Source organism: Fusarium coffeatum, assembly GCF_003316985.1.
Source record: "Fusarium coffeatum strain FIESC_28 chromosome Unknown BRIP53273_contig_232, whole genome shotgun sequence".
NCBI lineage: Eukaryota > Fungi > Ascomycota > Sordariomycetes > Hypocreales > Nectriaceae > Fusarium > Fusarium coffeatum.
The window spans coordinates 86,897-106,777 of NW_022158024.1; the positions used below are offsets into that span (position 1 = coordinate 86,897).

The following is a 19,881-nucleotide window of genomic DNA, read 5'->3' on the forward strand; positions in this document are numbered from 1 at the left end:
AAGTATCTAAGTAAATGAGACCTTGATGATACGAATCCAGTTGTTGTTCGTGAAGCCAATTGTAAGAGTTTCACCTGACTCATCCAAGTGAGGATACGCAAGTCCAGCGTAGACCAAACCGTCATCAATAGGCTCATCTTTATAGATGTCCTTCCCTTCAGTCCAAGGCCCTTCAGGACTTGGGGCAGCCTTCAAAAACACGGTTCCGCCTACATCTGTCAGTCACTCCCATCTTACAAGGAAGGGGTGTCCAGAACTTACCAAGGTCAAGTCCAACATAGAAGTACGTCTCAAAGTGCTTGTTATAAACAATCTGCCCCTGTCCAACACCCCACATAACAGCAGTCTCACAGTTGAACTTGGTCAACGGCTCACTCTTCCAGCCCTGTTCCCTTCCCCACCAATACTCGTACTTGTCTAGGTCGAACGCGTCGGCGGCAGGGACGCGGGCCATGTAGATGTACAGTTTGTCGGGGAAGTCTGTGAAGTGATTTGGTGGGTTGCCTAGGATGTAAATATACTCGCTGTTGACATCGCGATATGTTGCCACATCACCGTATTTTGGGAGTTCGTCGCCGTTCCACCATATACCATTTTCGCCGTAGCGGTCTGTTATGGTTGGGACGTCGTCGATAAGTTCGACCTTTGCTACACCTGCGCCTTTGTAGTGCTCGTTGTCATTCTACACATGTTAATAAAGAGACCAAAATCCATTGTAAAGCATACTCACCACGAGGTAATAAAGCACACCAGTTGCGCTCTCTGGATCAACCTCCACGATACCCGTACCTCCAAAGCCAAACATGTTGGTCTCCCCCCACTCCTCTTTAAATGGCATGAACTGCAATTGATGTCCATCATCATTAAGATGCAGGTCCTCTACGACCAACGGATCGTCAGTTAGAGCGGACACAGCATTTCTCACCATGCCATGAAACCCTTCAGTGTCCTCTGCCGGATCAGTAACTCCAGTTTCGCACCAGAGCACGTCCCCGTAGACGGCATACCATTTTCCGCCGAGCTGGCCTGTGAAGCCAAGATCACGACGAGATGCGGCATTGGAAGAGCGCTGAGTGCCGAGGAATTCTACTGTGAAATCGGTGATGGGGTTTTCACCTTCTGGTTGGGTGTTATCGACGGACATTGTGAGTTTGCACCAAGTTTGAAAAGGTCTATACTGCTCTCATGACAACACTCATGGTCATCTTCTTTTATGCTTTGTGTTACTCATGCTAAGCCGGAACAACGGCCACAACGAGGGGTTCAGTCTGGGGTAGATTTGATACCGAGGTCCATGTGCGAACACCGTTGCATGTTGAATTGAGGGGAATTCACATGCGGTGCTAGATCCTGATTAGGATTGAGGCACAGAATACTTGGTAGTTTAATTACCCTAGACAGCCGATCTCATGAGACCTGATAAGATAAGACGATAAGATAAAGAAAAACTTAGTGCCTGTGGATCTGTCGTAACTCGTAAGCAGTGGCGCACTAAGAGATAAGATAAGAGAACAATTTTCCTTCGCGACAGGGAAAAGATAAGCGCGTTGACAAAAAGTCGTAACTCAGTCATGCAAGCAAGCACCTTTCTTTGACATCCATGATTCTGGGTATGTTTCCCTTGACTGTTGTTATTACCTTATTACTCCAGATTGCATGAACCTTATCTCAAATCTCCAGCTTCTTCCAACATACGGCGGATGGATAACCGTTCTTCCATTACAGTAACCCTTTAAATCATCAGCTCCAATTATTCCCATTACTGTTATGTAATGCCCCATGAATATCACCGGCTCGGCGGTACTCGGTGTCGAACAGATCCAAGCTCTAGATACATTCAAGTACAGTTCTACCCTCATTATGAGCAGTATCTCAGTAAATAAACCCTCTTCTTTTTAAAGAGACATGCAGGGTCCAGTCTAGGGTCTTGGCAATTAACGACACCAAAAACAAATCATGACGATCTTTCCCATACCAACACCTTGGGTGCAGAACCTCCTGCAGGTACAAACTTTACTATGGGTCCTCTAGTTTAGTGCTCAGATAGGTCAAAGTACGAAATGTCAAGCACGCAATCGCACGCAATGGCATATCATTACTGCACGGATAATCCCATAGAGTAGATAAATACCAACTTGACCCCAATCGCCACAGTTCCTCCCAGACCTCGAATTTTGCGTTCCTCAACTTCCAGAATGGCGTCCTCACGCGATGTCTCGCCCTCCCCAGAAGGGTCATCAACCAAACCCTCCTTCTTCCGCTCAATTCCCTTCCAGATCGCCATCGCATGCGGTGTCTCCTTCACAGCACCCGGCATGTGGGATGCCCTCGGCGGTCTCGGCGCCGGCGGAGCTGCAGAGCCCTACGCTGTCTCAGCAGCCAACGCGCTCGTATACGGCCTCTTCGCTGCAGTTTGCATAGCAGCGGGTGCAATTAACAACAGAATTGGCCTGAGATATGGACTTGCGCTGGGAGCTATCGGATACCCGATTTATGGCGCTGGATTGTATACAAATAACGTTGCGCCCAAGACGTGGTTTTTGTTGTTTGGTAGTGCGCTTTGTGGTATTTCGGCGGGCTTCTTTTGGGCTGCCGAGGCGGCCATTATTATCGGATATCCTAGCCCTGAGGATCGTGCTTTTTATCTCGGTAAGTCCCGAATTACTCAAATGCGTGGGATATTGAGACACTGACTCTTTAGCTATCTGGCAATCTGCCAAAGCAGCAGGTCCCATTGTCGGAGGCGCCATCAATCTCGGCCTCAACGCGCAATCTTCCTCGAAGGGCTCCGTTAGCTCAGCGACTTACATCGTCTTCATCGTCATCATGTGTCTCGGCCTACCGATCGCTCTTCTTCTCAGTCCGGCCGAAAAAGTCCAGCGAAAAGATAAAACACTTGTTGTTGTGACCAAGCAACCTACATGGGCTGCTGAGTTCAAGGCTGTGCTATCGCTTCTCGTCACGAAGCGCATGCTGCTCCTCATTCCAGCATTCTTCATCAGCTACTTTTACAACGGCTTTATGAGCACCTGGTTGACGACATACTTTACTGTCCGATCCCGAGCGTTCTCATCGTTCTTCACCAACTTTTCTGGAATCATCAGCTCATTCCTGATCGCGGGATTGTTGGATCGTCAATCAATCTACATCAAGACACGAGCAAGAATCGCTTTCCTGTCTATCATCACAATCCTCACCGGAACATGGATCTGGGCGACTATCCTCCAGAAGCAATTCTACGATGCTGCTGAGCCTCCCGTTTTCGACTGGTTCGAGGGCGGTTTCGGAAAGTCTTATGCTCTGATCTTCTTCTGGCAATTCGGTGGCCAAGCGTTCCAACAATTCTTGTACTGGCTGGTTGGACAGTATACTACTGATATCTCATCATTGTCTTATCACTGTGGTATTCTCCGTGGATTTGAGGCTCTGGGACAGACTGTCGCTTGGGCGTAAGTACCTCCACATAATTCTATTACTGAGCAAATAACTAACAGCAAACAGTATGCAATCTGAAGGCAACGCCAACCACTTCGTCAGTATCGGTCTCAACTTCGGAATCACCCTTCTCTGCGTCATCCCAACCTGGATTGTTCTCTCTGGTTTGGAACACAGCCACGAGATCAAGATCACAGCAAGACCCGAGTCTCCGACAAAAGAGCAGGAAGCTGAATCTAAAGCATAAATATGCATGCGTATTTGTTTAACCAAATAATAATAGTCTACATAATTCAACATTGTACAACAAAATTACTCTTCTATCTATGATGATGATTGGTGATTGAGCGTTGATGCTCTTGGTCTTGATGGCGTCGCTGATCTCGATCGTGTTAATGCAGCAGCTGGCATTACTGGTAGAGATGTGCAGCGCTCCACGTTTTGCACGGGTGCTTCGTTTGCGCGAAAACTATCTGATCGGGTTCGAATTGATGCAACTTCGCTTTCGTGTTCTTGATGTTGATCTTGTTCCCTCTCAACTGCGATAACACGCTCGTTGCGGAGACGTTCACCAGGCACCATTGGTAGATCAACATGGCTTGGGTCACGGTTTTGTGGTTCCGTGATAAAGTCATGAGCTGGCGTTCCGAGGATGTCTCCGACTTTGAAGAATGCTTTTTCAACCTTTTCCCTGTAGGGGTTTCTTGCTGGGTGGTTTATCGATCGATTACCGTCTATTGATGAGTCTCGGTGTAGTGAGGATCGGGGAGGAGGGACGTCCAAATTTGGAGACAATTGAGTGGTTGGATGTGTATCGGTCACTGAAATAGTCGGTCCAGTATGGCGGCTGTTCAGTGAAGACACGCTGCCATGGTGCGACACTTGGCTCTGTCGTGCACTGTTGTCGATGTGGCAGTGAGGGCAATTGCATTGATGCGGTTTGTATGGATCACCTGCTTCTTCGGCATGACGTGCGAGGAGAAGATATAGTGAGCCTACCATGGCCATCGCTGTGCCTGTGACCGGAGCCCATTGCCCTGGAAAGTGTTAGTACACGGATGAACAATCTGAAGAGTAATCGGCTTACCAATATTGGCCATAGGTTCCGTCTGATAGTCAACCTGGGGACTAAAGAAATTAATCTCTCCCACAATCAAAATCGCCAATCCTGCTCCTCCGAACACCGGCACTGCCAGGATCTTGAGATAGAAGCCAATGGTGTCATTGACCTTCTTCATAACGCCCTTGTTAGCACCCCCATCTTCTGTGGTCTCCTCCTCTTCCTCCTGCTGTCTGCCAAAGCGTCTTCGCCAATTAATCTCCAGTACGCGATCCCACATGCTCACCAAACATAGGACTGCATGCACGCAACACGCAGCTGCAAGTAGTGTAGCGGCACCAAAGGTCAAAGTGTGAGGTGCAGGGATGACATAGATATTATCTGCTGAACCGCCGCGCATGGAGGAGCGAGGACCGTCTTGGGTAGAGCAGATGAGGCCGCAATTGTTGCCTTCGGTGTAGTTGAAGTCTGAGGCATTAGGGGAGACGGGGCTGCCCGAGGCGTTGGTTGTGCAGTCGCGGGTTTCTATACGGTAGAATTCGACCGTCATGCTTAGGAGGCCGATCAAGAGCAGAAAAGTCCATAAGAAGATGGTGTTTCTGCCAGGATCGTTGAAGTATGTTTTTGACATCATGACTGTCACTGGAGCAGCGAGGATACCGATCGCGCATAGTTGGAAGGCCCCGTAGATATCCATATCAACAGCATCTGTAGAAATTAGCCTTCATCCTTATTGAAAAACTGATCATGTCTTACCTGGATTGTGCATCGCTGTCAAGACAATCCCATGAATGGCCGCAACAGCGGGCAGCACGAGAGCAGCAGCCAAGCAAGGATTCACCAGCCATTCCTTTTTCTTTGCGACAAGACAAGTAGCGATGAGGACATAGTATCTTTACCTCATTAGTGTTTTGTCAAAGGAATAGTGTGTGGATGACTTACAAAACTCGTGTACCTGTACCATATTGTCCAGAAACAGGCCATGCGCAAATGACCTGCAACGCTTCAGTGGTGTCATTGACAGCTCTCGGCGCCACAACAGCCTCTAGAACAGAAGAAACCGCAGGCATAGCATGGTCTTGGCAGGGCAGATTAGAATATGGGGTAAAGTCAATCAGTGCATGCTGGTAGTGTGGGGAGATTTATGGGCTGGACACTGCCTTGAGGCTTATTTAAACCCCAACGGAATAGGACTTGTAGCTGACTGCATTCCGAACGTCACTCACTTTTCGTCAATGGTCAATGCTTTCTGTAGGCATCTGCTTTCGACTGGTAATCATCGATTGGTGTGTCTCAGCTGACTGCTCAGCCACTTGTTCGTCGCTACTGATCGGGCGGGCACTAAATCCGGGGGGAAAACAAGCCTTGACTAACCGGGTTTGGGCCTGTCGTAATTGGCTAACAAAGTGCCAAGAGTCCCAATCGCAGAGGATGCCAAAAGGGACTGATCTGCGAGCCATCTTAGGCATCAGCATTTGTACCTTGTTGACCGGAATATTATTCTTCTAGAAAACTTCTCTTGTCCTTCATTTCGCTTGGCAAGGTTTAGTTCTTGTTTCAAGACAATCAGGCTTTTATCACACCATAAGAATAGAATCAGGTCGAAATGCTAGGTAGTCTAGCTTCGGTGCTTCTTCCTTGAATGCAGACACCTTCTCTTCTATTGGATCGTTTCTTCACCATTTGCTTGACCCCACTCCGATACGAACCCAACCAATCCTCCCTTGTCATTTTCTCTTCCCTTTTTTTCCTTTTTAACGAGAGGCATCTGCTGCTTTTTCTTCACACGGGCGAACCGTTTGCCTTGGGAATCAACGGTCATGGCTGGTGTTGATACCAGCGAGATCCGCCAATGGCGGTCCATCGTTACACTGGTCGTCTTCATAATCGCTAGTAGGTTACCGTTACTCTTACACATGTGCAATGTATCACTGACACTCGCACAATAGATATCCTTGTCCTCTGGCCATTTCACATCCCTGTCTACATCCCAAAATCCCTCGTCGACATCACATGGCGATGTTTTGTACATTTCCGCATCATACCAGCGAGTACGCATCGTGCTATTCTCACCGACAAAACTCGTTGCTCCAAGAATTTCGTGCGCTTCAACTTTCCCGTCAATCTAATCACTGCGCCTTTGATAGCCGATTTATTCCTACTAGCTATCTCAGCAATTGGGCGAAAGGAAGTTCATGATGGAACTGTCGGTGCTAATCATATTCATCCTCTCGATATCATGGCCTTCTTCATCACACTGGCCTACATCGCTATTTCAATCGACGCATCAGGTATCATTCGCTGGTTAGCCTTCAAAGTCTTGAGCTGGGGTGGAAAAGTTGGCCACAGGCTCTTCTTCTATCTCTACGCCTTTTTCTTCCTGCTGGGAAGCTTTATCGGAAATGATCCCATCATTCTCTCCGGCACAGCTTTCCTAGCGTACATGACGCGCGTTTCCAAGAACATTACTAGCCCGAGAGCTTGGATCTTTACGCAATTCGCCATCGCTAATATAGCATCCGCTATTCTTGTTTCGTCAAACCCTACCAACCTTGTCCTCGCTGGCGCGTTCGATATCAAGTTTATCGTTTACACGGCTAATATGATTGTCCCCGTCGTTGTCACAGCAGTGGTCCTCTTCCCATTTCTACTTTATGTGGTATTCGCCGACGAAAAGCTCATTCCGTCTGAGATCGAAATGCATACCCTGCCTGCAGCGGCGCGAGAAAAGGAGCCTGTTAACCCTAACATTCCTTACGTCCAACATCAAGCCGAAGAAGCAGCAGAAGGAAGACAAGGACAAGAGATGACCCTTTCACTGGAATACATCATGAATCCTTTCCTTGATCGCAAAGGTGCTGCGTTCGGCGCTTTGATCATGTCTGCGACGCTCATCACAGTCTTGGCGATAAACGCGGCCAGTACAGGCAAAACGGGCGAGACCCCGGTATTTTGGGTTACCGTGCCGGCTGCGTTTGTCATGTTTTGCTGGGACTTGGGGTCTGGCTGGATTCATCGACATGAGACGAGGCAGACGGCCAAGGTTTATCGGGAAGAGATGGAGAATGCGAGGGCTGATAGGACCTTGGTTTCCCATGATGAGTCCGAGCCGAAGCTGGATACTACATCTGGTTCATCTGATATCCACCCGCCCATGGCACCTACACACGAGGGGCAGACCCAGGACATCGCGCTGGATGATCTGCCAGAAACCAACGAAGCCAACAACTCTCAATTCGCCAACCCAAAAATTGTCGTATCAAACACCGCAGGGAACAGCCCCGTCATGATCTCTGGCTCGTCACCTCAGTCACCTCTCCAAGCCGCCAATCCCGACACTCTCCACGCCGAAACAATGCCGACATTACCTTCTGCTCAGATGGAACCAGAAAAACTCGAAGCCGGTGACACGACCCGAGTGCCAGCCGATAAACCGAACCTTGTATCAAAGTCAAGAGAAGCATACGAGTGGCTCCAGGAAACCTTCCCTACCGTCATGGCTGTGGCAGCGCATCTCCCCTTCGCATTGGTCCCTTTCGCGTTCGCCATGTTTGTTCTTGTGCAAGCACTTGTTAGTACAGGTTGGGTTAATGTATTTGCCTGGGGTTGGTATCACTGGTCCAAGAGGACCGGAACAATTGGAAGTATTGGTGGAATGGGGTTCCTTTCAGTCGTCCTGTCCAACGTGAGTCCTACATCCAGCATATGTCGTACCGTTCTAACTTCTGTAGTTCTCTGGTACAAACATCGGTACCACGATTCTACTGTCACGCATCATTCAAGCCTGGAAAGAAATAAACTGCCAGGTCGACGCCAATCTCATCACAGATCGAACATACTGGGCGACGATTTACGGCATGGCTCTCGGTGTGAATTATGGCGCTTTCAGCACGGCATTTAGTGCATCGTTAGCGGGACTTTTGTGGAGGGATATCCTTGCGAGGAAACATATACATGTGAAAAGCCATGAGTTTGCGCGGGTGAACTTTCCTATCATTGCTATATCTATGGCAGTTGGGTGCTTGGTTTTGGTGGGGGAGGTTTATATCGTGAGAGATAATTCTCCGTATGCTTCTTTGGAGAAAGCATGTCCCAATCGTTAGCGTGCTTATAGACAGTATTCCCATAGATTGTATATACACATTGCACATAAGACATACAGGGACAGTGAAATGTGTGTCGGGAAGGCCGATGGTTGCTCAGGTGATGAAAAGAAAGCCACTGACACGTGTCGAGGTTAGGCAATCCGTTCCCAAATTATCGCCTACAAGACGCAAGGCATCATTGATTAGTTTGGCTAACGATGCGAGTGTCGGTGAGGACTGAGACAATGGCTTATGTGGGCGTTGCTGGTCCTTTCAGCTGGCCTTTGCCAGTGGTAGCCTAGCCCCTCTCTTGTTCAAATATGAACAGACCTTGCCCCGGCGATCACTTGTGTTTTCATCTTATTTCTGTGAGGCTCGTGTGCTACCTGCCTTTCGCCATGGCCATTTCGTGGTATTACCCGTCTGCCATGACGTCTTTCTTGATATTTGGATTCGCATTCTCCATTGGTCACTACTGCTACTATGCATCCCTCGATGGCAAGTCAGCCGCGAATCAAGAATGGGCGATTAGGACCGGAACTGCCTTCTCATTCCTCATAAAGTCTTGTTACGCCGCTAGCCTGGCCATCGCTGTCAAACAACTCGTTTGGGCCAAAGTTCGTCATACGGCATGCCCGATTAGCACAATCGATGCCCTATTCGCCGTTACTACAGACATCACTTCACTCCTCACGGTTGGACTCTGGGGTAAAGCTCCTACTGTCGCAATAATTGGGGTCATTTTCTGGCTTATTCCGCTTGCTGTCATTGTGACTCCCTCAACGCTGTCTGTGGCTACGGCCGAAGTCATTTCTCCACAGCCTTGCAATATCCCGATTCTCGATTTCAGAAAGGAATTCGACTTTGAGTACAGGAGCCCACAAAGGGCTCTTCCCAATGTTGATTATTCGAGGATGATCGATTCTGGTACAATACCAAGCGGGTGGCATCCGTCAGAGGGTCTCTACGCCGGCCCTTCTCCCTTTCTGATCAAGCATGTCAAGCGTGTCTTCGTCAGTGGGCAAAACCTTGACACACCCTCCATCTATGGCCCAAACTGCACCTAAAATGCCAGTGTGCCAGGCATAGGATACCAATGCGCCCTACTTGATCCAGGCAAAGAGGAAGACAGTGCTAATATTGATCTCATTATGGATGACCTTCCGCTCAAGGCACCGCTCTATCATGCTTATTTTAGCAGAGACCGTCGTATCTGGGCTTATGTCATACAAATGGAAGGGAAAGGTACAGGTTCCAGCCATGAAGTAGTAACGTCACCAATCGAGCACTTCACCTGTGAACCACATAGGGTCGTCTACGACGTTACCTTCCGGTTTGTCAACAATATCCGCACGATGACGTTAGGCAAAGAGAGGTTTCATGGTCGAGTACCTTGGAAGACATTCGCGTCCAATGGTTCTCTATCTTCTACCTATAACGAAACTAATTACTGGGCCTACCAATCTCTCGCCGATGCTCTCGCTCAGCATATCAACGGCACTATGTGGATGCCTCGGAACAACGAACCGTCCACCGATACCTTGCTAAGCTATACTCCACTTGTGGGATTCATAACTACAGAGAACCCCAATAAAACCGTGTTGGAATTCGTCCTCTATCCAAAACTCAACTTTCGAGATAAGCTTGCTGAACTTGTCCGCAACTTCTCCATCTCCCTACTCGCAGAGCCCAGTGTGCATATCTACACGACTCAACCGGGGGAGTGCCAGGTTACCAACTGGGTTTCCAGATGGGAATACAACAAGGTTCCGCTCTGGATAGCATACGGCTCATTATGTCTCATTGGTATGATGGGTCTAATTCTTGGCGCTTTTTCCATCGGTTTCAATGGTTGCACTAGCGACATGGCGTTTTCCAAGATTGTCTGCACAACTCGAAATACTAGTCTAGATCAAGCAGTTATGGATAGCCATTTTGGAGTTCATCCTTTGTCTAAGAGACTCTTGGAAACAAAACTTCGGTTTGGAGAGATTGTTAGTGAGGGTCATGCTGGGTTTGGGCTTGAACGCCAGGTCACTACACTGGAGAAGGGAAGATGTGAGCCTAGGCTAGCATAGGTAACTTGCAATTGATATTGGAAAATCTAATAATGATATTCCAAATGGGAACGTGTAACCAGCATCAATTTATCCACGTTGTTCCTTTACCAGCTAAGAAGCAGCGCCGCCAAAACAAGGTCCCATGTAGCAATCATTTCCATCGGAGCTACCAAGTTCAAGACTAGGGAAACCCCATGGGCACAACCGCGATGCACAGCTGTGGCTAAAGCTGGGCTTGACAGTACCAATCTCGCAAAATCCACCCCCAACTTTGTAAAATACACAATTATCGATGGTATAGCAAGCCTGACAACACGTCTTTACACCATTTTCTCCCGATACTGGTTTAGTGTTAGTGAGCCCTACGTAGGGACTTGACGGGGTTTTCCATGGGCCTGGAGGTTTCGGCATTGTCGCAAGGGTGTTGTGTAGCTGTGGCAGTAGCTGTTCTACCTTCGATCACAGTGAGTGGCTCAACTGAATCCTCTGTCACCATGGTGGTTGTTACCTGGGTGATGGTGGCGGTGCTGGTTGTGGTAGTCTCCGGCGCCGTGAGGGTTGGTCCATTCTTGTAGCGGATGATAGTGACAGTTATCCTCTCGCTTACAACTTCTGCTCTAGTCTCTTCCTAGGCTTGTAAAGACTCAAGATTCATTATTCAACGCGTCTTGAACTTACCTTTGCGTTACCAAAGAGACGTTGGTAGAAAGCACATAAAAATTACGTCGAGTGAGGTTGAATTATAGTCAACAGATACCTGCACTACGGTAAGCCACTTCAACCACAAGCCAGGCTTGTGTTAAGTCTATTCGTTAGAAGCGAACGGTAGATAAGCTCCAATTATAGCCGGGGCTAACCTATCCATAGTAGAATAAAGTAACTACGGAGAATAGAGAATGGTAAACAAGACTCATGCAGTGGTGGACAAAGGTCGCCATGGTTTCAGTCTCGAAGGTGATCTTTTCCTTAAATTGATCCTAAAAGAATACTCTTATCTTTAACGTTGATGAGAACAGAACTAACAAGTCTTGCTTTTAACCCCCAGTTCTGATTCTGCTTTGACAAAGAGGGTCACAGTAAAGTAGCCGACCTCCAGCACCGAGGAGCCATAATGAACTAGACAAAAGGTCTAACACATGACTCAATTCTCATGAAAGCAATGCCAAAGCGCTATGCCGCTAGAAGCGGATAAGGCATGATCTGCAAGGGTATCCGCATCGCGAAATTTGACCAGCCCATTACGCTTATCGCAACCGCCGACCCCTGCACCAATGATAATCCCAGGATCACCTCAAACAAGAGATTCACATGACATTCCCCCATCAACCCGTCTGATAAGAGTCGGATAGACCCTAGTCCTCAGGTACCATTAGCAAACGTCCCTCTGCTCAAATGCCGAGTCCCGATCTAACTGCCTGTAAAAGCGTTAGCAATGCCGAACTCCGGACATAATCGGCGGTAGCATCCGTTATTGGTAGGTGCTTAACCGGAGAAACTACCACATAGTCACTAGAGCGAGGCTGTCGGGACTTTTTGTAAATCAGTATGGAGGTGGATCTACCACGAGGAACGAAGCGGATGCCAAGGACGGGTGGCTGCATTGACAGATCTAGCCAAGACTTCAGATGAGGCATATGTTCAGCGAGTGAAGAAGATGAGACATATCGAATGAGACGTCTGTTCTTGGAAGGTCAACCGGATAGTAGAAGCCGAGTGAGGTGACAGCAAGATAGATGAAGCATCACGACATCAAGACACGGCGGATCGGTGTTGTTCAAAATGATAATCCAGTACAGCTTCGAAGATGTATAAATATCGGCGAGATCATCTCGTCTAACATCTGGATCATCACCATCGCTCAGTATCTCTCACTCCATCTCATCTACTCAGCACAATGCCTTCTCTCAACGCCCTTCTCGCCGCCTCTCTGGCCTTCGCTTCCATCGCCCTCGGCGCCCCAGCACCCCAGGACAAGCACTTCTCCGTCGAACAAGTCAAGAACCCCAAGTTCATCAAGAACGGTCCTTTGGCTCTCGCTCACGTCTACTCCAAGTACGGCGTTCCTCTTCCCAAGGGACTTGAGAAGGCTGTCAAGTCTGTCAAGACCGGCTCCTCTCATTCCAAGCGTCAAAATGGCAGTGGCTCTGTCATTACTACCCCTGCCGATGAGGATATCGAGTGGTTGACTCCCGTGCAAATTGGCACACCTGCTCAGACTCTGAACTTGGACTTTGATACCGGTTCTTCCGACCTTTGGGTCTTTAGCACGGAGACCTCTGGAAGCAGTGGTCACGATGAGTACAATCCTGCCAAGAGTAGCACTGCTAAGAAGCTTGCTGGTGCTACTTGGTCCATCAGCTATGGTGATGGAAGCACCTCTTCTGGTGATGTATACAAGGACAAGGTCTCCGTCGGTGGTCTGGCCGTCAGCTCGCAAGCTGTCGAGTCTGCACAACGCGTCTCTGATGAGTTTGAACAAGAGACTGGCCTCGATGGTCTTCTCGGTCTCGGCTTCAGCTCTATCAACACTGTCAAGCCCACCAAGCAGAAGACTTTCTTCGACAACGCCATTTCTACTCTGAAGTCCCCCGTCTTCACCGCTGATCTGAAGCACAAGCAGCCTGGAACATACAACTTTGGCTACATCGACAGCTCTGCTTACACTGGCAAGATCGGATACGCTCCTATTGACTCTTCTGGTGGCTGGTGGGAGTTCACCTCCTCTGGTTACGCCGTCGGTTCGGCTTCTCTCAACAGAAGCCCCATCACTGGTATTGCTGATACTGGTACCACCCTTCTCCTCCTCCCCGATGCCGTCAACTCGGCCTACTATGCCAAGGTCAGCGGTGCTCGTTACAGCTCTTCCTACGGTGGTTATGTCTTCAGCTGCTCTGCTACCCTGCCCAACTTTAGCTTCGGCGTTGGCGGTGTGACTATTACCATTCCTGGATCTTACATCAACTATGCTCCTGTCCAGGAGGGCTCGTCTACCTGCCTGGGTGGTATCCAGCCCAGTGATGACATCGGTATCAACATCTTTGGTGATATCGCACTCAAGGCTGCTTTTGTTGTTTTCGATGGTGGAAACCAGCAGGTTGGCTGGGCCAAGAAGGCTCTGTAGAGGATGATGGAGGATGGATTGACTGTTTGCTGTATATAATTCTATCGTATATATGAGTCTGAAGACACCGTATCATAAATCTATACCGAAGTTCACCTGAGCAAGACGCCACCCAATGTGCTTTCCGGCTGACTTTGAAGAATAACCCTAGCAGTGCTCATCACAGCAATATCATCTATGTAACCTTTTCTATTTTCGTTTACTTTGCAAAGTCTGATTGGTTGCAATGAATGGTCGATGGCGGAGGAAACCTTGACGGAGCTGCGGTTGCGGTTTTGGTTAAGTCCGAAACTTGTAAATCCGACACCACAGCTTAAAAGGCACAGGCAGCGAAGACTACGTGAGCTGGATTTCTCTGCATTCCCTCTGGACATAATCGTTGTCTGTCAGGTAATTATCATTGAAATGGCTACTATTTTAGTAACTGGTGCGAATCGCGGTATTGGCTATGCCATCGTGCAAGCCATCGGTACTCGATTCCCATCCTCAACTATCATACTCGGATGTCGTAGCACGGATGCAGCAAAGGACGCAATTGGATCTCTACCCGCGGATGGCGTTAAGGCTCAACTATTCTATGTCGAGCTGGATATTGAGAATGATGCTTCAGTCGAGGCAGCCGTGGCACTAATTGACCGAGACTACGGGAAATTGGATGGTATGTCGTTAATCAATTGATCTTGTTTAGACACTAAATATCTTAGTTCTCATCAACAACGCTGGCAGGGTTGAGAAAAGAGTCTCAGTCAGTCTGCCACATATCCGGGCGGCCTCCAATTCGTGTTTCAACAATCTCATTACCTCAAACGCCGTCATCACTCACGCTTTCGACTTACTACTTCGAAACAGCTCATGGCCAAGGGTCATCATGATATCAAGTGCACGTGGCAGCGCAGGTAGAACAACAAGCAATCAGGTTAGTCATTTCTCGCCGTCGCAGCATAGAACTGACCTCTCACTAGCTTCCACCCGTTGCAAATATCGACTATTGTGTGTCCAAAGCGGGTCTAAACATGCTGATGATACACTTGCAGACGGTGGAGAACCATAGACAAGACGCAAATCGGATCACCTTCTGGGCTGTCAGTCCCGGATATTGCAGTACGGCTTTCAATGGCTACAAAGGAAAGAAGGCTCCTCTCGAGGGAGCGGAGGCGGTGGTCAGGTTAGTCGAAGCGCGCAGGGACGAAATCGAGCCGGGGACGTTTTGGGAATATGAGGATGATAGATTCCAGCAGGTTCCCTGGTAGCGTTGAAGCTCAAGCATGCAGCTCACCCGTCAGTGAAGTTATACCTATCGACGGCATCTGTATCACGCTGAGTGTGTCTTTTTCAGGCTAGAGCGACTAGTGATCATTGAGTTAGTGCAAATATCATGTGACGTTAGATCAAGCAGTGCAGTTTTATTCCCAACAAAACGGATCCTTTAGAGCCAACTATCGCGCCTGTTTAACACTTGACTTCGAACCTTCCAAAATGCTCACATACCAGCCAAACCAATTATGCCTCCCGAATGAGCTGATTGATATCGTCATCTCTCATTTACCAGCCCACGATCTCACCCAAATATCTCGGACCTGCAAATCACTCAACAAGTTTGCCGAATCAAAGTTATGGACAACTCTCGAATTCCATCATCCAAGTTTTCATCAACAGTGTGATAAGAAGCAGTCACTGCCCGAAATTAGCTCATCAGATCGATTCTATCAGTGGGGCTCGTCTCGTCAGGGTCCTTGGAGAGTTGGAACGCTCCTCCAAATACTGCACAATTTAGACACAGACCGGTTAAGGAATGTTTGCGCACGTGTCAAGTCGATATGCATTGTTCTTCAAGAAAGCTTGAGCTTTTGGGAGTTTCTACCTTACTTTGTCAATCTTGAAAGTCTTGAACTACACACTGATCATCGGGAGACTGTTGAAGACAGATCTTTTGATACGTCTCGGCCAGTATTATCCAAGATTCGATTTGCGAGGCTGGTTGGCTATGTTCCAGTCCCGGTGGTAGAATGGCTGTTGGCTTCGGGTAAGAATATCGAGCGACTCGAGCTTGAGCTGCTAAAGGAAGGCATGCCAGTTGCTTCGTGTATCGACGAGATTCTGCAAGACCACCCTGAAGATACCGAGAGCCCACTTCGGGCTGACAGACAAGGGAACACAGATGGGTGGTCGTGTATCCCACGACCGCTCTCTGGCTTCTTACCTGACAAGCATCAGCTTGCGCTTCCAAAGTTGAGATACTTGTATCTGTGCCAACCTTCTGACAACGATCTGGAGAATGAGATGGATCAGAACTACTTTTGGTCTACACACGCAGAGATCGCTGCCCATAAAGATTGGGGGCAGATCCTCAAATCTTGTAGCGCAACACTTGAGACTTTGATCGTAGAGCAGAAGATCGGAATGGAGGATTGCGATCCAGAATGTGACCGGGAGCATGAATTCATCAAAGGTGACCATCAAGGGCTTCGAAGCAAGAGGCTGTTGGACCTCCTTGAAGGGATTCTGGCACAACAGGAATTCCCTGTCTTGAGGCATGTGCTATTAAAGGGAATCGCAGTCAGTGCTGGGACGCCAGGAGCCGAGTTTATGGAACTGCTGAAAGGGTTGGATATCGGATGCGAGGCCAGGCTTGGCGATTGCTACATGTTTGATATGGGGGATGGTTCGGCATGTATATGTGATTGGGACTTCTACAGTGAGGGTGATGACGGTCTAGCAGGGGAGGAAATCTTAGCCACAGTTTAACCTGCATCATAATGAGAGCGACTGCTTTACCATTCTACCAAAGTATTACACCAATTCCAATCACGACCTTGAACCAATATTCATTAACAGATTCGATACATCCATGTTCTGTTGTGCCATTTCAGATGCCTTGAAACTCTTTCCCATTCCGTGAACACCCAAAATTGCGTTCTCTAGGTGAACCAAATGTAACCTATGATCCTGTGTCGGGCTGGAGTTGTTAGGCACTGAACTCAAGTAGGCTTACAGACTACGTACCTGCATACAATAGCGAAGATCAGGACAATGAGGACAAGGAAGTTCTGCCAACAAACATCAATAAAATTCTTCATACCTGCGATGAACTTACCGCGAGTCTCTCTACAAACATGTGTCCGATCAACCAGCCACCTTCTTATGCAAGGTATACAAGGAAATGGCTTAATTTCGGGTTCATCGTCGCCTTTTTTTTCTTTGTCATCTGACTTCTTTTTCTTTGCAGCTGGGTTCCAGGTTAAAGGAGTATCTCGTTTCAGTGGTGCAACCATGATTTCGTCCCCGACTAGAGAGTTGGTAGGCCATTTTGGGTCAGGCAAATTTGATGGTCTCAGAGATCCTGGAGGAAGGCTTTCGGGGTTAATAGGTCGAAAGCCACCACCACGAATTCTGAGTTTTGGCTTGTCTTCCTAGTAAAGATTAGTTTACAGCAGGACTTGTGGTATTTTATTAACTTGCCTTGATTGCCAGGTTGATATTCTTTGTCGGATTTGACATGTTGGCTGAATTGTGGAGGTTGAGCTGAATAAAGGCTGTTTGATTGACCGAGCGCTAAAGTGCGGGGCTGGCTAGCAGGAATAAGCGCTATAACAAGCGACAGGAAGTACCGAACGAGTACGGAGTAGAGGTAAAGTAAAGAGGATGAGTTACCGTTTATATATCAAGCCGGCTATTTTCAGCTCGGTGACTCTTGAGACAAACTTTTAGTGTCGTTCGATAACTTTTAGTATGATATGTGTGTTTGTGATTGTTTGGTGACGCAGGCAAACTGACTCCAGCGATTTTGATCACCATTGGTTGCTGACCACGGTGGCTTGGTCGCACAACCACGCAGATATCGACTTGGCGCTTATCCAAATCACATGACTTTACAATGTGATGTTCAATGATTTTCACGATTGATGGAGGTGGGTGGTGTATTTGCTTCCCGAGTGAGACAACTTTGAAGAGTTCCTCTTCTGGCTTTGAAAAACAAGGGCAGGGGTTAATCGCTGTGATGGAAATGAAAACAATGAAGGTATCAAGAGTTTTTCAAGGGCAAGCAACCATCTGTCAAGAGCTCCAAAAAAACAAAAACAAATAATCATAGGAGATAGCAAGTGTCTCGCTACAGTACGCATAAATAAAGCTATTATCTTCGTTGTATCACGACAAAAGGCATCATTGGTTCTCGATACTAAACGCTCTAGGTTAAGATCGCTACCCATCCGCGGCAATACGATCCTCCGGACCCGCTCACAGAATTCGCCGGAAATGACTGGCGCGACTGACAGCACGTTTCCATCACAGTTGGGTATAGCGCCGAGCAACTCAGGGGGTGACCATGTCCCCATGTTGCGATATACCCCTTGAAATCTCCATCTTTTACCAACGTCTCTCTATCTACTATAGTACCCATCTCTACATCCACCATGCCCAATTACACACAAGAACAACTCGAAAAAGCCGTTCACGATGTCAAAGTCCTCGGTCACAGCCACCAAAGCGCAGCCAAAGCCAACGGCGTACCAAAGTCCACTTTACTAGGACGTCTCCGTGGTAAAAAAAAGCAGCAAATTCAGCCATGTAGCATACCAACGTCTCTCACAATTCCAAGAAAAAGTTCTCGTCTCGTGGATCATGGCTCAGCATTCTACCGGCGCAGCACCTACGCAGAAGCAAATCATGACTCTCGTCGCAAGGCTGCTAAGGGAGCAGGGTGATCATGAGCCATTGGGCAAGCAGTGGTTGGCGCGTTTTCTTGATAGAAATGAGCCGCTTAAGAGATTACCGTCGAGAGGGGATGCTGGAACGAAATTGAGGTCCGTTGGGCCTGAGGCTGTGGAGGTCATCTTTTCTATGATGACGAACCCGCTGCTTATGAATAGTCAGACGGAAAACCCACAGTTAAGCCAGGGCCCATTCCATTATAGTCAAGGTCAGCTTGTAATGACGCAGGGATACACGACAGTGAGGATAATTGGTACGGAAAATGCAGGCATCGGTAATTCAGGTGCTGTTACTCCAGTTCCTGTCAATCCGGTTCCTGCCAATCCAGGTATGGTCAACCCAAGTGCGGTTAATTCAGGCGTAGTACGTCTAGGAGTGGTCCATCCAGGCATGGTTGATAGAATACAAGGCCAAGTCGCCAACAACACGGTGAATATGGGCAACGGACGAGAGCAAAATCCGATCGAGGTTGATTTGGACGACGATTCAGACGACGATAGTCTAAACGAAGCAGATCTGGACGAGCCCATCACCAGCATGGTGGTATCCCGAAACCCTACTCAAACGAACGCGAATGAAAAAGGTCCTTCTCAGATACCGGAGCAATAAGAACCAACACACAACGGCAACCGTATCGCGCTTAGTCCATCCACCTGCTCAGGTTCACCTTAGCTGTTATTGGTTGTCGCCGGGCTCAACCAACAGTACATAGCACCCATGACGTTGACGTCGGAGCATCTTCTCCCAGGCATGAAATCCGAAAACGTCTCAATAAAAAGCATTGGCTTCTGTCAGATTTAGAAGAATTGGCCGGTGAAGATAGAAGAGACGAGATAGTTTGATTATCTTATGCTAGCTTAGACTGACACTAAGACTACCTACTTTAGTTTGGCAGCTCAAGCCCAAATCGACAATTCTTCTGTTAGCCATCTGGCCTCTTGACTGTCTGTAAGGTACGATCAACATTCACCATGCGATTGTCCTAAGAAAGTCGTGAATGGAAAAATACAGTGCATGTTCGACACAAGTTGGGCTTGAGGCTTGCTTTGCCAAGCGAGGTAGTGAGCTAACGGACATGAACACGGAAAGGAAACCAATACGAAGAACATCGCGTAAACTGAGCATAGGGAGATAAGAACAGAGTATTTATCCTCCAAGCTCCTGCTCCCAACTATCGCTTTTGGCCGTGGGCCAGGTTGTTTGTACTGTGACTCGAAGTTCTGTTCTGATTGAAGCCTGACCTATATGAATAGTAAGAATCATAAACCTTGCACATACGACCATACCTACCGGAAAATACGGGATCCCGTCCGCTCTCCCATAGTCAAGCCGGTAAGGGGCGGATTAGTAGTTGGGTCGGTGACGACCAGCGAATCCCCGCTGTTGTATGTTTTTTCCCTGCTTTTTCTT

The 19,881-nt window shown here is 48.1% G+C and overlaps 10 protein-coding genes across 10 annotated transcripts; 8 read left to right on the plus strand and 2 right to left on the minus strand.

The window, feature by feature from the left end:
* Positions 1 to 6: 6 nt before the first annotated feature.
* FIESC28_09217 (uncharacterized protein) lies at positions 7 to 1,144 on the minus strand (the record flags this gene model as incomplete). Its single annotated transcript, XM_031163354.1, has 3 exons — positions 7 to 209; positions 262 to 682; positions 731 to 1,144. The coding sequence occupies 3 exons, from the start codon at positions 1,142 to 1,144 to the stop codon at positions 7 to 9; spliced, it is 1,038 nt and encodes a 345-aa protein (XP_031012611.1).
* A 1,051-nt stretch (positions 1,145 to 2,195) lies between these two features.
* FIESC28_09218 (uncharacterized protein) lies at positions 2,196 to 3,682 on the plus strand (the record flags this gene model as incomplete). Its single annotated transcript, XM_031163355.1, has 3 exons — positions 2,196 to 2,649; positions 2,702 to 3,449; positions 3,502 to 3,682. 3 exons carry the CDS (start codon positions 2,196 to 2,198, stop codon positions 3,680 to 3,682), a joined length of 1,383 nt encoding a protein of 460 aa, XP_031012612.1.
* A 77-nt stretch (positions 3,683 to 3,759) lies between these two features.
* On the minus strand, positions 3,760 to 5,565 carry FIESC28_09219 (uncharacterized protein; the record flags this gene model as incomplete). Its single annotated transcript, XM_031163356.1, has 4 exons — positions 3,760 to 4,472; positions 4,523 to 5,203; positions 5,252 to 5,388; positions 5,438 to 5,565. 4 exons carry the CDS (start codon positions 5,563 to 5,565, stop codon positions 3,760 to 3,762), a joined length of 1,659 nt encoding a protein of 552 aa, XP_031012613.1.
* Positions 5,566 to 6,315: 750 nt separating this feature from the next.
* FIESC28_09220 (uncharacterized protein) lies at positions 6,316 to 8,736 on the plus strand (the record flags this gene model as incomplete). The annotated part of the gene is made up of 4 exons (XM_031163357.1): positions 6,316 to 6,388; positions 6,445 to 8,180; positions 8,227 to 8,402; positions 8,658 to 8,736. 4 exons carry the CDS (start codon positions 6,316 to 6,318, stop codon positions 8,734 to 8,736), a joined length of 2,064 nt encoding a protein of 687 aa, XP_031012614.1.
* A 242-nt stretch (positions 8,737 to 8,978) lies between these two features.
* On the plus strand, positions 8,979 to 9,647 carry FIESC28_09221 (uncharacterized protein; the record flags this gene model as incomplete). Its single annotated transcript, XM_031163358.1, has 1 exon — positions 8,979 to 9,647. One exon carries the CDS (start codon positions 8,979 to 8,981, stop codon positions 9,645 to 9,647), a length of 669 nt encoding a protein of 222 aa, XP_031012615.1.
* An 84-nt stretch (positions 9,648 to 9,731) lies between these two features.
* On the plus strand, positions 9,732 to 10,658 carry FIESC28_09222 (uncharacterized protein; the record flags this gene model as incomplete). The annotated part of the gene is made up of 1 exon (XM_031163359.1): positions 9,732 to 10,658. One exon carries the CDS (start codon positions 9,732 to 9,734, stop codon positions 10,656 to 10,658), a length of 927 nt encoding a protein of 308 aa, XP_031012616.1.
* Positions 10,659 to 12,534: 1,876 nt separating this feature from the next.
* Positions 12,535 to 13,761, plus strand: FIESC28_09223 (uncharacterized protein; the record flags this gene model as incomplete). The annotated part of the gene is made up of 1 exon (XM_031163360.1): positions 12,535 to 13,761. The coding sequence occupies one exon, from the start codon at positions 12,535 to 12,537 to the stop codon at positions 13,759 to 13,761; it is 1,227 nt and encodes a 408-aa protein (XP_031012617.1).
* Positions 13,762 to 14,166: 405 nt separating this feature from the next.
* Positions 14,167 to 15,011, plus strand: FIESC28_09224 (uncharacterized protein; the record flags this gene model as incomplete). Its single annotated transcript, XM_031163361.1, has 3 exons — positions 14,167 to 14,419; positions 14,466 to 14,677; positions 14,724 to 15,011. 3 exons carry the CDS (start codon positions 14,167 to 14,169, stop codon positions 15,009 to 15,011), a joined length of 753 nt encoding a protein of 250 aa, XP_031012618.1.
* A 226-nt stretch (positions 15,012 to 15,237) lies between these two features.
* On the plus strand, positions 15,238 to 16,506 carry FIESC28_09225 (uncharacterized protein; the record flags this gene model as incomplete). The annotated part of the gene is made up of 1 exon (XM_031163362.1): positions 15,238 to 16,506. The coding sequence occupies one exon, from the start codon at positions 15,238 to 15,240 to the stop codon at positions 16,504 to 16,506; it is 1,269 nt and encodes a 422-aa protein (XP_031012619.1).
* Positions 16,507 to 18,173: 1,667 nt separating this feature from the next.
* FIESC28_09226 (uncharacterized protein) lies at positions 18,174 to 19,080 on the plus strand (the record flags this gene model as incomplete). The annotated part of the gene is made up of 2 exons (XM_031163363.1): positions 18,174 to 18,300; positions 18,359 to 19,080. The coding sequence occupies 2 exons, from the start codon at positions 18,174 to 18,176 to the stop codon at positions 19,078 to 19,080; spliced, it is 849 nt and encodes a 282-aa protein (XP_031012620.1).
* Positions 19,081 to 19,881: the final 801 nt, after the last annotated feature.